Source organism: Nansenia antarctica (genome assembly GCF_963989245.1).
Source record: "Nansenia antarctica genome assembly, chromosome: 5".
NCBI lineage: Eukaryota > Metazoa > Chordata > Actinopteri > Argentiniformes > Microstomatidae > Nansenia > Nansenia antarctica.
The window spans coordinates 64,695,225-64,712,531 of record NC_137690.1 but is presented as its reverse complement, the minus strand read 5'-3'; the positions used below and the strand labels follow the sequence as shown (position 1 = coordinate 64,712,531).

General features: G+C 40.1%; 1 protein-coding gene across 1 annotated transcript; it reads left to right on the top strand.

Annotated features, from left to right (window-relative positions):
• Positions 1-4,862: 4,862 nt before the first annotated feature.
• Positions 4,863-6,941, top strand: slitrk1 (SLIT and NTRK like family member 1; the record flags this gene model as incomplete). Its single annotated transcript, XM_080533088.1, has 1 exon — positions 4,863-6,941. One exon carries the CDS (start codon positions 4,863-4,865, stop codon positions 6,939-6,941), a length of 2,079 nt encoding a protein of 692 aa, XP_080389214.1.
• Positions 6,942-17,307: the final 10,366 nt, after the last annotated feature.

Sequence of the window (17,307 nt, the reverse complement as noted above, 5' to 3'; positions counted from 1 at the left end):
GTTCCATCAAATAATGTTGTGTAGTCTCTCAACAAATCATGAAAATGTTAAAGGTACGCAACTGGTATTGCAAAGTATTCTTCATTTGTTGCATTGACTTCATATTGGCATTGACATCGCTTGCACTTTACAGACAAACTCAGCATGTCTGTGTATTTATAGCACTCCACAGTCGTGAGCTCTCAGCTAACACAACAAAAGCAGTACTCGTAGGCACACTAATAGAGATATCTTCTGTATCTTCTGTATACAAAGGTGTCGATCTCTCTCTCTCTATTAAATGCAATTGTGTGAACTATGAACCACATTTTGAAACCTTGGCTTGAAAAACAAACAAACAAAAACATTGCCCCTACAGGTGTTTGTTCATTTATGGGCAATTTTTTTTATACGGTGCCTTTTCCGTCCCCAGTACTAAATCATGTTGTATTTTGTCTAAATTTGGACAAATAGTAATTCCATTAGGTTTTTCATGTATAGTCAATTGTTATTTATTATGAATACAATGATATGGGCTTCTAAGTTGTTGTTTTCTACATTTTAAAAGCTTTGGTTAAAGATGTACATTTGATTTTGCATGGGATTTGGGATGTCCCCAGCGTTGTTCATTCAACTTCAATCCAAAAAATAACTATTAAAAACATATACATTTCCAAATATGTTATTATTATTTCATTTTCCTGATTAATATCTATTGAAATCAAATATAGTTTTTATCCATTTTTTTTTTTTTGTACAAAAAAGTAAGGTTTTGCTTACAATATTGCTTGTCCCTGCGATCACTGTCCACCCTGTTATGCTGTGTTAATGTCCCTTTTAAAAGAAAACCATATTTCTCAATCACATCACTCTCATGAGGTGACATCACATCAGTGGAGGGGATTTCAAATGTGGTAAGCTGTGTGATTTTCTACCTCTTTTACCATCTGATTTTTATGTTTTTATCCAGTGAGTTTAATGTGGTTGACCATAACGTGTCCACCCTGTTATGCCTAAATATTGAGGAGATCAATCAAATTGAATAATTTCAAAAAAAGTATTTAGTGCAAATTAGATTCCTCATCAAGTATTCATGGTCATTCTAGGCATTATGCTAACACAGGCAGGCTAAAGGCTAACTTTAACTCAAAATGTCCACCCTGTTAGTGTCCACCCTGTTATGTGTCCACTCTGTTCTGGAGACACTCGCCCTATTCAACTACAGAGGGTATTCTAAATAAAATAAAATGTAGGTGCCTGAGCTCGACCACTATGTTTTTCAGCAAGCTAGATATGTCCTTTATATAATAGAACATTAAAATATAGATAAATCAACAATTTATTTTTCACAAGTTATGAAGTCCAAATGGCACCGTATAAAAAAAATGACCCTTATATCTGTGTTACTGTATGCTGGATGACAAATACTGTATATCCGTCAAAATGTCGGACTTAATATTAATATGGCTTCATTATGTGATGTAGCCATGTAACTGTAACACACATATACACAACCAACATGTGGACTATACAGAACCTGGTAAGCCTATATAACAACAGTATGTTATAGTTAGTTATGTATTTTATATGTCTGACTCAGCAGTTCCTCACAGACCCCCCCCCCCCCCCCCCCCGACACACACACACACATCCCCACATGCACACACACCTACCTATCTCCTGGGCGCCCATTAATGAGTGTGCATGAATGATGTGCCCTTGGCTGCTTGTCCGTCCTCTGTGCTGTTTGTTTGGCAGGCCAAATTGACTATTGGTTACTTAGTTTAGCTTGAACACATCGCTGCATGCTTTGATCTGCCCCTCAGCGGGACACAAACCGATTTGAAAGTCTCCATGCAAACATCCATTAACACATCACAACCTGGGCTCAGTGCAAGTTACCGATTCTTGAAGGTTATGTACAGTGGGGGAAATAAGTATTTGATCCCCTGCTGATTTTGTACGTTTGCCCACTTACAAAGAAATTAACGGTCTATCATTAAATCCAGAAAAACACATAATATAAAAGTTCTACATTGATTTGCATTTGATCGAAATAAATAAGTATTTGATCCCCTAGCAAAACATGACTTAGAACTCTTAGAGGCTGGCGCTTGGCAACTCAAAGCTTCAGCTCCCTCCACAGATTTTCGATAGGATTAAGGTCCAGAGACTGGCTAGGCCACTCCATGACCTTAATGTGCATCTTCTTCAGCCAATCCTTTGTTGCATTGGCCCCGTATGTTTTGGGTATTGTCGTGCTGGAAGACCCATCCACAACCCATTTTCAATGTCCTGCCTGAGGGAAGGAGGTTCTCGCCCAAGATTTCACAGTTCATGGCCCCGTCCATCATCCCCTCGATGCGGTGAAGTCGTCGTGTATAGCAGAGAAACAGCCTGAAAGCATAATGTTTCCACCTCTGTGCTTGACAGTGGAGATGGTGTTCTTGGGGTCATAGTCAGCATTTATCTCCCTCCAAACATGGCGAGTCGAGTTGATGCCAAAGAGCTTGATTTTGGTCTTATCTGACCACATCACGTTCTCCCAAGACTTCTTTGAATCATTCAGGTGTTCACTGGCAAATTTCAGACGGGCCTGTACATGTGCCTTCTTGAGCAGGGGGACCTTGGGGGCACTGCAGGATCTCAATCCATTACGGCCTAGTGTGTTACCAATGATTTTCTTGGTGAATGTGGTCCCAGCTGCCTTGAGATAATTGACTCCCGTATAGTTCTGGGCTGATCCCTCACCTTTCTCATGATTATCGATACCCCACAAGGTGAGATCTTCAGCCAGGACTCTGAAAATGCGTCGTGGATGCGTCTTCCAGCACGACAATGACCCAAAACATACGACCAATGCGACAAAGGAGTGGCTAGGTCAAGCACTTTGAATTGCCCCTGTTGAATGCAAATATACTTGCTTTGCCTTGCCTTGCCTTTGTGGAATGCCCTTTAGGACTCTGTATAGGATGTGGGCCTATCACTACTACCAGCCGTTACAAGGCTTGAGCCATTTCAGCACCATGTCGCTGTCCATCTACACAGGGATATGTGCCATAATATCATCTCATTCCTGCCTACATCTACCTGAAAGGAATCACACCTGGGACACATGTTAAGATATAAATGTAGGCCTATGTACAACAGATATGATTCTCTGACTTGACGATTGATAAATAATGCAAGTGTATTATTGCTATTTCTATCTACAACATTCAATAGGCTTTGTGACCCTGCTGCATGTATATTGCATATATACTACTTTGTGCATTCTGATGATGGCCATGCAATTATTTTGATTATTTTTCAGAATAAAAGTTACCTTTTTAATATACGATGTTGTTGCAGTTTTCCTGCATTTAAGACTTCAAATGGCTACTGTGGGATTACTCTTAGTAAGTTTAGTTAGAATCTCTTACCCATACCTAAATCATGATGCCTGTATGAAACCCAAGTTTTGGCTATGCAATATTATTTACACGATTTAGTTGAATCCATCATTGATTCTCCTCTTCTCTTTATGTGTGCACAAGTGAGTTATGGTAGAGGTGTGGTGTGAGTGTCAGGATTCAGTTGCCAAAATGTGGCTTACATAGGCCCCTCAGCAAGTTAGCTTCTTGTTAATCAATGCCATAGTCCTCTGCACTGGATGGTGTTTTCAACCAATAGCCTATGATAGGCTACATGTACATAAGTCATATTATTGAAGGAATGCGCTTTTGATTTTCAATTGCATTTATTTGGTAAACTCCTCTTTAAAATCATGACGTAGGCCTATGCTAGGTCCTATGTGCGTATACTTTGTTGTAGTCAACTGAGAGGGATATGGTTTTTGGATTGTTGCATACCCATGGTAGCCTAGTTAATTATTTTACCGCATTCAACAGCGGTTTCTTGCCGGACATAAAGTAACATCCACATTTGAAAGCAGTTTACGTGGGATTGGTGCAACATACTCGGGATCTTCACTCTTCATGAAAATGCGCATTCAAACATTAAATTAGGTTATAACCACCCATATTTGCAACTGAATTATATCTACTATCTTGGCAATGCGTTATGCCATCATCCAGCCCACTTTTAAACACGGACGAGCTCAAGCAAGCTTTCTGCCTCTGTTATGAACAGAGACATGCAATAAGGATCAACGTTGTTTTATATTGTAAAGGAATTATCTCGGTCAAAAAGACTAAATAGATTTACCGTTTTAAATATGAACGTTTTAATGGTTGCCCCGTATGTGGATTGATTTTTTTCCAGCATTCCCTCAGACGATGGATTTTTGCCATTGCAGCTCAGTAGAGGGTGTCAGATCTTTCTAAGAGCACCGGGCTAGAACGAACACAGTCTCTGGTTACCTCTTTGTGATTCAAAATCACCAAAGGAAAGCAGTGGAAACAATCGAGGAAGACGCCGAAAGATGTGAGGAATGCGGATTTTTTTGCAGTGGCAGTGTGATCAGCACTAAATCTTCGGCGTGTGGTGTGGTGTGATTTCAGCACCAGGAGAAAGAGAACAGCACCCATCGATACCGCAGCACAACGAGAAAATCACGGATTTGTTAAATTGTGCAAGGTCAGTCATTACCGAAGTAAAGCCCAAAATGTTTTCTTAATAATGCGTTTTCTTATTTTCACAAACGTACGATGTTGCTGAGCAAAAGGATTATGTCGATCTGAGGCATTTATGGTCATTAAGCTGGACGTCTGGACATAGCAGGTTAGATGAGCATGGAAATAATCAAGGACTGTCGTCTTTTCTCTTAGACCGGAGGTCTACTCTTTTTTCCCGAAATATATAGGCTATATATAAACTGGACAAATCAAACTCACAGCTCGAATTCATGTCTTGAAATCGGGGATGATTTGTTCGTATTGAAAATGCTGCTTTGGATTGTCTTGCTGAAGGCGGCTCTTTGTGTTGCTATTGGAAATGTTACAAGGGACATTTGTAAGGAGCAGATCTGCTCCTGCAATGAGATAGAAGGCGATTTGCACATTGACTGCGAAAAAAGGAGCTTTACTAATCTGAATCATTTGACTGGTCCCAGTTCCCAGTTTTATCACTTGTTATTGCACGGGAATTCTTTATCCAGGTTGTTTCCCAATGAGTTTGCTAACTTTTACAATGCTGTGAGCTTGCATTTGGAAAACAACGGCTTGCACGACATTGTCCCTGGCGCTTTTCTTGGATTGCAGCTGGTGAAAAGGCTCCATATAAATAATAACAAGATACGGTCGTTTAGGAAGAGTACATTCCTGGGCTTAGATGACTTGGAATATCTTCAGGCTGATTTCAATCTATTGAGGGACATTGACCCCGCCGTGTTCAGGGACTTAAATAAACTTGAAGTGTTAATTCTAAACGATAACCTCATCAGTGCACTACCTATAAATGTGTTTCAACATGTCCCCATCACCCACCTAGACCTGAGAGGGAACCGAATCAAAACGCTGCCTTATGAGGGAATCCTTGAACAAATACCGGGCATTGCAGAGGTTTTATTGGAGGATAACCCCTGGGACTGTAACTGCGACCTGGTTTCCCTAAAGGAATGGCTGGAGAATATACCGCAGAACGCGCTCATTGGCAGGGTCATATGCGAGGCTCCAACGCGACTGCAGGGAAACGATTTGAACGAGACATCAGAGATGTATCTGTGTCCTTCAAAGAATGGCGTTGACTGGAGTTTGGTTGCGCCTCCCACTGAAGACGAGACCTCCGAACCTGGACCTGTTCCAACGCCTTATAAAGCGAATGATCCTGGATCCCCAGCTCCTGGGAAGGGACATAAGGGACTGAACTGGCAGTTGAAAACGAAACCCACATCTATGACAGGAGGTGTGAATGGCGAGAGGGACCAGCTGCAGAACGCATCGTGCCCTCAACCATGCAGCTGTAAACTGATTGGATCCAGGCAGGGGTTAGGGGTGAACTGTGAGGGCAAGAAGATTGAGAGTTTGACTAATCTAAAACCCAAACCCCTAACTGCCCACGAGTTAAACCTGAGAGATAATAACATTCATGCTATTAAGAAGAATCAGCTCCACGGCTATTCGAGCCTTAATCTGCTTGATTTGGGAGGAAACAACATCAAAGTCATAGAAAACAGCACATTTCAAAACCTCACCGAGTTAAGATGGCTGTACATGGATAAGAATTACCTGGATACACTCATAGCGGAAATGTTTGTTGGGCTTCAAAACCTGGAATATCTCAGTTTGGAATATAATGACATACAGCTCATCATGGCAGGCACATTCAGCCCCATGCCTAATATGAGGGTTCTCTTCCTCAACAATAACTTGCTGAAATATCTGCCTGTGGATGCTTTCCTTGGAATTTCTCTATCCAAAATTAGCTTGCATAATAATTATTTTACATCTCTCCCCGTTGCTGGTGTTTTAGACCAACTCAATTCCATCATACAGATTGATTTGCACGGGAACCCATGGGATTGCTCGTGCAACATTGTCCCTTTCAAACAGTGGACGGAGAAACTGGGGGCGGACGTGATAGTGAGTGATCTCAAGTGCGAGTCCCCAGAAGAGTTTTGGAAAAGGGATTTCCGACGTGTCAGAAATGATCTGATGTGCCCCAAACTATATGACAAAATTCATCCCACGTCTCTCTCCAAAAACAGCACTTTCACCACAGACACGGGAACGCGCTCGAACTCCTATCTGGAGCCCAGCAGGGTATCCATCTCTGTACTGGTCCCTGGGCTGCTCCTGGTGTTTGTCACGTCTGCGTTCACTGTTGTAGGGATGCTTGTCTTCATTTTGCGGAATCGCAAGAGATCAAAGCGGAGGGATGGTAACTCCTCTGCGTCAGAGATCAATTCCTTACAGACAGTGTGCGACTCGTCTTATTGGCACAGCGGGCCTTACCATGCAGATGGGGGCGCGCACAGGGGGTTCGAATGTAGCGCCCACATTTCCACGACAACTGACGCGTAAAACAACGGCTCACAATAAAGGCTGGAATACAAACAAAAAGACAGATAATATCTTTATATATATATATAGATTATATGGACGGCGTGCTGTTGACATAATGGCAATTGAAGAAAAAACAAAACAAATGCTACTGAGCTTCTTCATTCGCTTTTTTCGGAGATCATAGCCCTTTTTTGTTTGCTCCAGTTGACTGTAGTGTCAACGAGTCTGCTACACAACCAACTGTAATATATGTATAGACCCCCTCTCCTGCCCCCTCCCTCCCAGTACAGCTATTTGCCGCAATCAGACTGAGGATCTGAGAGAGAGAAAGAAGACTCGGGAAATGGTGCACGAGCGCATGAATGTAATGTAAATAACGACTGTATCATATCTGCATGATTTCGCATGGTTTCAACACAACACTGGGGAACCATACCATAATTAACAAAGAAGCCAACTCGACCCTTATTTCTTGTTATCATCAATATATATGTATATATGTATATATGTGTATGTATATATATATATATATATATATATAGCCTATATATGCATATATATGTATATATATGCATATATGTGTGTATACAAAGTGCCATTTCTCTATTTTTTGTGAACTGCAGTTAGGATTTGTATTTGTTGTTTTAAAACGGTTGAAAAAACGAAACAGGACAAATTGGAAAGAAAAAATGCTTAAAAGCTGTACATGCATGTTATTTTGTTTGTTTTATCATTTGATTGTCGGATATATCGGGGTTATTTATAATTGGTGCAGATATCAACATATCTACACATTCATCTCTTTAAGAATGTATAATGTGTTATTTTATGGTGTGCCAATTGTTGAATTTCAGATTTTCAAAATGCAGATGAGCATGACCAATTAACGTCACTCAGATGCTTATGCTGCAAATTTAATGTAGCTAAAACAGTTCGTGGTTTTGTGTGTTAATGAATATAGCCTGCTTTAGGTGAGAGGAGAAGGCATACCGAATCATTCGAGGGGGGGATTTTATAACGGCATATTTTTTCAAAATTAAAATGTTTTCAATGGAAGTAATGGTATATGTGCAGTTCGATCTATGTACAGAGCGCAGGTAGTCTAGAATGCTTTTTATGTAAAAAGTATTCCTTCACAAAAAGCGTATAATTCACCTCCATTATTGTGAGCTTTTGTAAAGCCATCTATCGTGTCCAAATCAGAAAGAAGCGGAACTCAATTTGGGCGATGTTCAGTTTGGATGCAGTGAAACATGTCTCGGCATTCGACAGTAAGCCTATGTCTGATGCCACAGGGCAAATATGGCAAGATCACCGCATTACTCTATAGACAAGGCAAACTCACGATGTCGCTGTTGTATCTCCACCATTGGAGGTGGCCTAAGCTGGTAATTAGGAGTTTTGCAAGAGGGCATTTTGGATTCAGCATTTTGAATTTGCGCTATTATTCACACATTTGGCGCATGGTTATTGTTGGAGTATGAAAAAAAATGATGGTCAATACTAACTGTTCAGCTTGCCTATTGGTTTGACATTCTACTGAGGAACAAATAAGATTAAGTAAAAAGGGGAGGCATAGGCTACCATGAACGTCTACTGGTTGAGAATTAAACGTGGTGTTAATCCATTCACATTCCTCAATCTATCACTGGTTTTGCAGTATCATGGTAGAGATCATAGGAATGTGCAATGTTGTTTATCTTTTGCCATAAGATGTGTAATTTCAACACTCTAGATCTGTGTTGTTCTTTATTTTCTTCATTTTCATCAAACACATACAGGTCCAGCAAGGCGCCTATACTGTTTTGTTTTACTATCTTATGAATATACATCTAGGCCTATATGAGGCCTCATTGATAGAATAATATACATATTAGTCAGTTTAAGGAAATTAACTTGTCATTAAGATATTCAATCAGACATGCAGAAGGCCACAAAAGGTGAGAGTGCTTGGAGCTAGTCTTAACATTGATCACACCCCCAAAACATGTTTCAGCTGTCTGATCCTTGATTTTTTTTAAATCTAAGATCAGCCAACAGTCTCTGAGAGTATCTCCCAGTCATCTAGGAGCTATTGCTGTGTCATCTAGCTCTAGTTTAGCCTTGCTTTGAGCTTGTTCTCCAAAAACTGACCTTTGACTGGTTTATGCTGCACCTGCAAGTGTGTTAATCGTGATTGCTGTGTCAAATCAATATTTTTTGCTAACCTTCGGCAGAACTGTCTGGAGAATGAGTTGAGTCTAAACAACCTGTGCTGAGTTTCCCGATAATGATGCATCTTTGAGTTTCACAGAACACTTCATGGAGGATTTAGCTAATGTGATGAAATGTAAGAGAATACGTTTCAATGAATTTATAATTGATTCAAATTCTCAATTTTGTATAATAACAAGAAGGAGTAGCTCAAAATCCAATGGTAGCCATCGTCCACCTGCGGAAACTAGCAATGTACCCACTTGCAGGCATGCACAGAGAGTTTTGTCAGTGATGGGTTTAATATTTCATAATATACATTTGTGAAAGTATATTTTAAATTGTGTCACAAATGTTTATATTCATGCATATCAGCAATTATCCACGAGGACAGAGGATCTCATAACTGCATGTGCAGTCACTCTCACTAAAAACATATTTTTTTATAGATAACATTCTCATCCTGGCTAGCAAAGACATCCTGAGACTCTAGACATTACACACGTTATGCTAAAACCAATAAGGACAAGGTGCAAACATGAGTAAAACACAGATGTTCACAGCCTTCCTATTGTTATCCAGCATTGAAAAGAATGCCCCAGTCCTTATTTTTCCACACACTGCGGACGGAAATGGATGCTGAGTGAACCCTCTGGCCCCTCCTATCTCTGTGGACCTAAGTATAAAAAGTTAGAACAGAAGACTGACACTGCAATGGTTGTTATAATACACATTTGCCACATTGAGGAGCCTATACTCTGACAGGCACATGTAGAGTGGTTGCTTGTCAAAAGCATTGAATTGTACTGTTTACAACTGAATCCTGTGCATATGATAAATACACTTTGATTTGATTTGACATACTCAACAATCTCAATCATCACAACCTGGGCACAGTGCAAGTTATCACATTAGACAGAAATGGATGGCATTATTCACAGGATGTTGGTCTTCTCTTTCTCAATCATCAACATACATTTCCAGCAGTAGAAGCCCCATGCCAGTCACATTTATTGTCATTCTGACATTGCATGTGTGAGGGTATAGCCATAATCAATATGTTTTCGGAATCAATAATTATGCTTCCTATTTCATCTTTCTAAAATTGGTCAACAACAAATGAGAATTAAAGGGTGAAACATCATAGGCTAGTGTGCAAAGTAGGCTGTGCAATTTCTGAAATTAGAAGATGTGTACCAAAAAACTTCCAAAGTCTCCAAACGCCTATTTCCAACAATAGCCGGGCCACTAATGATATTAAAGAAAATAAGTGCAGGGTCCCTTAATGCAGGGTCAAAATCAATTGTTTCCGGTATGTATTTTCTGTTGATACTACCAGTATATTAAAGTGAAGCATTTGATTCTGAGCGACCGTTGTGATATACCGGTATGTATTATACAGTCTGACAGCTCTTTTACGGCAGCTTTGTATGGGAACAATAATAAATTATCATATCTATCAAACATGCATTTGGTTTTGATTTATTGTAGGCTAATACTGTTGATATAATGTGGGTGGATTTGTGTACTCAGTATGGTATATTCAGTTATGTCATAACCCGGGCTTGAGCAGCACTTGAGCAAATGATTGGCCTTTTATTTTTTTAATGTTTTTAATATCATGATAACAAAGGTGTACTGAAAGTGGTTTATCTCTCCACCTGATCTTAACATGGTTTAAAGAACCGAATTGTTACCCCTGGAGGAAAGTGAGGTGATTTCTACAGTACATTGCAATTGAATAAAAGGTAAAACTGAAGCGTGCTCTAACCACAGGTGCAGAGGTCACAGCAATCACGATTACGCACAAATTATGAATCTAGAATATATGAGCCTAAATTCTGTGCGTCTCAGTTTGTTAAGCTAGCTTAAATGCTAAGCTAGCTGACACAGCAATAGCCCTCTAACGTTCAGAAACACTGTGTCTGTGCGTGTGGCGTGCAAGCGTGTGTGCGTGTGTGCACGTGTGGGTGTGTTTGTTAAGCATACATACACTTAACCCCCCCCCCCCCATTCCTCTACTAAATGTAACCAATCACATAGTGTGACCTTGGGGACTATTATCTCAGCAAATCTGTGGCAACATCAGTGCTGTCCATCACTTCCTGCAGTCTGCTGTCATATCACTTGGAAGGGTAATTAACTGTCTCTTCTTTGGATATTGTACCACAGCTCATCCATTTTTTGTCATATTTTTAACATTGTGTCTCAAAAATACATTTCTATGTTTGCTACATTTGACCTGCTTCTATTTTGTTCAATAAAATGTGGTTGAGGTTGAGTAAAATCTATGGTTTAGACATTTTATTATCTGCTGTGTTGAACTGAAACACAATGGCATGACAAACACAAAGTGTAAGGATGTCAAGTTGAAGACAATGGAGATGAGCTATTAGAACTATTATGTACAGAATGCTCATTTGATTTGCCTACATTTTTTAGGTTATGCAATGCTGTCCTAGCTGTCTCTGTTTCTACTAATGCATTGCACATATTTAATCTACATAATGTATATTAAAGTGTCTATGGTTCAGTTGGTTAGAACATGGTGCTTGCAACATCAACAATGACATTGGAGGGTATGACTCCTGGATGGGCCAAATACAATACATGTGTCATAGTTGGCCATGCCTGTACACGTGACATGAGGTTGAAGGTAGATACATAAATGTTTCTTTATACATTTTTAAAATGTTGTTTTACCTTTTATTTTGATATTAACTACTGTATTATGTGATATCTGAATGTACTGCAAGTTTCAGACTGGAAGTCAAGCATACTGTAGTGTTGCTCTCCATAGCTCAACAGGCTCACCCTCACTTCTCTTCTGATCATGTCCCTGAGCGGGCAGTTGATGCAATACTAGCAGCATGGCACCCATCAGCTGTGCACCTCAGCGGTTCAGTTGTGGTATTAATCCTGAATGGGGAAAAATGCTGTGGATCTGTATGAGTGGATACACTATTGGCCTCTTCAAATCCTAGCTCCCCACTTATTGTAAAAAGCAATGAACGTAGGGTTCCCCTGGGCTTGGGCCAAGAAAGCTTTAGCATAACAATTGGGAAAGTCAGGGGTGGGGTGGATTCAGCAGGAGGGTCCTCTGGATCCAATCTACATTAGTCTATGTAGCTGTACTTCAGACTCTACTGAATGTAACCATATGTGTGGTGTTTACTACTACTAATTGACAAAAGCAATTTTGTTTTTTCAAAGGCATGCAGCATCATATGAGTCTGCTGTTAAAACCAAGTCAATTATATAATCAGTTATCGGGGCAATCAAAGTGCTGATGCTAACTGGGCCACGGTAATAATATTAATAATAGTATTTCCTATTGATAGAACACAACACTACTCTTTACACACACACAGGTAAAAAACAAAAAAACGAATAGGTTTATTTCGTTTTAGAATAAACCCAGTCAATGATAAATCACAATATGGCCAGTAATGGCATATACATAGGAAACTAATAGTTAATGATGTTTTATTATCCTTTTTTAATTAGATTTAGTCTCTTTGTGGGTCATTACTAAATAGACAAAAGGTTGGCCCTCTCTATATAGACCCAGCGTATTGCTCAATTGCCATTTCCTCCGGGGTCCTCTTTATTTTGTCAGGAACCTTTCTAGTCAGCAGACTACTCTTGGCAGTGTTTGTCTTTTTTATGTCCTGCGTTCAGTTATGAACCTATTGATCAATATATGTTTTTTATTTCTTCCACTCTCAATGTTAGATTTAAGAGTTTGGTCTGATGGATCAGGCAATTATTTGCACTCATGAGAGTGGCAGGTAGCTTCAGAAGCATATGTGTTCACTTATTATCACACCTTATGTGTTGTGTTTGTGTTGTACAAAGTGTTCTTTATGTCATGTTCTTTGTCAATGGTCCTCTGGGTAATAATCCTAATATTTCACCATTCTCCAGCATTCCAGCCCCTTCATTCTGTCGCTGGACGTCCCTCCCTTGAGGACACTCACTGTCAAATTGACAACGACACTTTGTGTCTCGTTTTTCATTTTCAGGGAATGTCATGATTATTAATGCATGTTGCTCTATGAAACTAGCATCTCTGATCTCTCCCCAGATTGTACTGTATGTTGTGTGCAGATTCTGTTACTAGCCTATAGCAGAGAGGCAGAGAGTAGGTTTCTCAGCAAATAAGGTCAAATGCTCCTGATCGTCATGTTCTCGGAATTCTCAAACAGACGTTAGAATAACATTATCCCTAAACCTCCAGTACCAGAACCCACCCCAAACAAGTCAGCTGGGTCAACAGATGCTCTAAGCGTTCTGTTTCTGGGCTCAAACCAAGAACAATGGATTTGTATTTCATCCATACACACTATGCTGGGGATGACAGCAGGGATACAAGCAGATTAAAATGTTTTATGAATTTATTTGATATGGAATTAAATAGCAGCCAAATGGAATTGTACATTAATGAGATGAGTTGGTGGTATGGACCTAATGTAGACCTAATGTGTATTTGTTTAGTGAAACTGCATACTGTATGAGCTGCATACTGTACAGGCTAGACCTGTGCAATTGAAATGGGTTCAGTACATACTGTGATTGATTGATTGATTGATATGTGTATACTTTAACTATAAGACATCACTGATAGTACCCAACTTGTTGCAATCTAAACTCAAAAAGAGTGAGAGACATTTTAGAATCGATTACAACTGCAATCACATTTGCATAGTGATCAGGAACATACGCAAACATTGCATATGCTTGGGGACAGTCTATCAATGTCAATCTCATTCCTATATTATGTGTACCCTTTTCTAAACATTTTACCAATATATATATATTTTAATAATGTCTCATGTCATTTCATGTAAACGTCTTTCACGAACAATGAAAGCTAATCTTCCTTTGGACCAGAGTAGCTTTCAATAATGAGCATAAAGTGCGTTATTTTGTGGAGATTCTTCTCAAATCTTTAATCATAAAAACCTCCCTTGGATTGTATCAGCCATGGAGAAGAGGAGCCAGAGATGGGGGGATGAGGCTCACGACATTTACAGTGCTAACCACATTAGTCCTGATTTCGGTGGCAGACATGGTTCCAGTCAGCCAGGCCTGATTATGATGGAACACAAAGCCCTCGTCTCATGTCATCTCCCCGTAGAGGGGGGTAATCCATGATCTGTCACCGTCCCTCTCCTCGGCCAGTGGGTGATGAATGACTCAAACACGCAAACAATTCCTAAACAGGCCCTGAGATGTCTCACTATTGTGCAGCTCACAAGTCATGTTTGTGAACCCCTTCGCTAAGTGCTGCCTTCAATGGAGGTTGCTGATGTAATCAAACTCTTCAATCAGCAGATGAACATGCAGAGATGAAATGATGCAAGCCCATGGTGATACACTGGAGAAACGAGAAATAGGCTGGCCTCCCACTCCCTCTATATCGAATCTGCAAGGCTGTTGTGGGTCTCTGAGTGTCTCTCTGCTTTCTCCCAGGGGCTTAATTTGTGGAGCTAGATCCAGCAGTGGGGTTGACAGCCTACGCTCTGCTTGCTGGCCTGCCGTATATCTTGGCTCTCTCAGTCTGAACATTTCTCCCACTCTGATGTTGGTTTCCTCCATGCAGCATGTATGTGGTGTACTTTCTTTGTACTTATCTAGTTTTACCATTTGTTTTACATAGGTGTAGTACGGAGAGGCAGACATAATGATACACATCAGACAATGAGAGGAAGAGGACAGAATGGAGAATGGAGATATTTTTGAACACGGTCTAGGTTGCTACTGTTAGCTAGCTTGCTGTTTTGATTACTCCAAGTTTGCTCTTCTTATTTTTTTTGTCTGTATTCTCCCATGCATGTGACAGCGTTGGCTGATGCCTACAGGTTGTAGCTACACAGAGACCATTCAACAAAAATGGATCGCATTATGCAGTGGTTGTCTTTCTTTTTCACAATCATCAATATATATTGCTAGCATTAGAATTATGATGGTCACATTTATTGTCATTTTAAGAATTCTGATATTGTGTAAGTAGTAAAAGGGGGAAACAGCATTAGGCTAGTGCAAAGTAGGCTATGCGATTTGTGAAATCAGAAGATGTTGTCTGGTTTCACAAATAAATGTAAGTTATTAAAATCATGACAATTCATGATGATGACACCATTGGACATTTTAAAAATGAAATGTAAAAAATAAATTAAATTAAAGGAAATGATATTCCTCAATGAAAAAGCTCTATCTCTACTTAAACCTACTCCTAACATGATTTACGCAAGAACGCAGTTCACATGACCCCTAGTGGAAAGTGAGGTGATTTCAGGTGTGCAGTGCAACTAAGTTCAATGTCAAACTAAAGAGTGCTCTACTAGGACCCAGCAATCAAATGACTCAGCTGTGAGTCTTAATTCTGTACACGCATTTCAGTGGGTTTTAGACACCATAACTATACTAGCTTAGTTCTTAAGCAGCAATTGCCCCAGTCTGTGACAATATCCAAATATTGACATCTACATTGGAATTGCATCACAGCAGCTATTGTGTATGAGGTGGGATTGTGGGTAATGACTTCAAAGCGTGCCTGTTTTTTGCTAAATTAACCTGCCCTGAAGCTTGGGGTGCCCAGACAACCTGCGTTCCCTCTATCCTCCATGGTTAGACTCACCCCCTCTTTCTTACCTCACCATACCTTGTTCCATTGTCTGTTCCACTGTATACTCATAACCGTCACCTACCTTTTCATGTAATCCCTATAACCACTTCTTCTCATCCTATCTTGTATTGTATCTCTCTCTCACCCCTCCATGCTGCTACTGGCACCATTCAGTTGGCCAAAAGCTCCAGGTTGATGTAGCCACTCCTCTTCACCAGCCTCCCTGCCTCAAGCCCAATTTATACTTCGCGTAAAATCGACAGCGTAGCCTACGCCGTAGCTTGCGTAGGCCCGCAGCCTACGTAGGTTGACGCGCACCTCTCCAAAAATGTAACTACGCGGCAGTGCCTACGCAACCGTAAGCACTGTGATTGGTCCACTTGGTAGCACATGATTCCGACTCTCTCGTAGGCCAAAATGCGGAAGCCATGACATAAATGTCATTTACTTTTTCTGTAATTATGGCTGTTCGTTGGGTTTAAATTATATTTATGATAGACATATTTAATGTAAAGTTATCTATAAGAACTGTGATTGGTCCGCTTGGTAGCGTCACATTCCGACTCTCTCGTAAATGCGGAAGCCATGACAGAAATGTAATTTACTTTTTCTGTAATTACTTATTAATAAAGATTTGAAAAATTATGATAACCATCGTATTATCTTAGTTTAATGTAATTTCAATGCATCATAGAACTTTTATTTACAACAAGCATAACAAAACAAAAACGCTATTATGCCGCTTTGAGTACACCGTTCCAACGGAGCGCCCTATGGAAGCGTCATGCACAGCCTTCCTATAAGGAGTGCTATTCACATTTACGAGATGTACAATCCTGTTTATTTAGAAATAAATGATTAGTTACAGGGAGCCCCATGGCTGTTCGTTGGGTTAAAATTATATTTATGATAGACATATTTAACGTAAAGTTATCTATAAGAACTGTGATTGGTCCGCTTGGTAGCGTCACATTCCGACTCTCTCGTAAATGCGGAAGCCATGACAGAAATGTCATTAACTTTTACTGTAATAACTTATTAATAAAGATTTGAAAAATTATGATAACCATCGTATTATTATCGTTTAATGTAATTTCAATGCATCATATAACTTTTATTTACAACAAGCATAACAAACCCCCCCCCCGCTATTTTGCCGCTTTGAGTACACCGTTCCAACGGAGCGCCCTACGCAGAAGTATAAATTGGGAGAGCCCTTGCGTAGGCTACGGCGTAGCCGCGCGTAAATTTGACGCAGAAGTATAAATTGGGCTTAAGTCTAACCCTCAGCCTGAGCGTGTCCAAGGTCACAGCCTACATGCCCACCATCGCTTCTCCCTTTGTACCCTACCCAACAGCTGGATCAACACAAACAGAAGACGGGTGTCAAAGCAGATCTTGCCTTTATTTCATTCATTTATCTGTATCTATTTTTGTTATTGCTTAGTCATCAAGAGGGGAGACTAAAAACAGGGTTTGCATGCTGTCAAAATCTCAATCACTCCTTAAAGGACAGATGACAGTGAGTGTGAGGCTGGGCGACAGGTTGGCTGGGCTTAA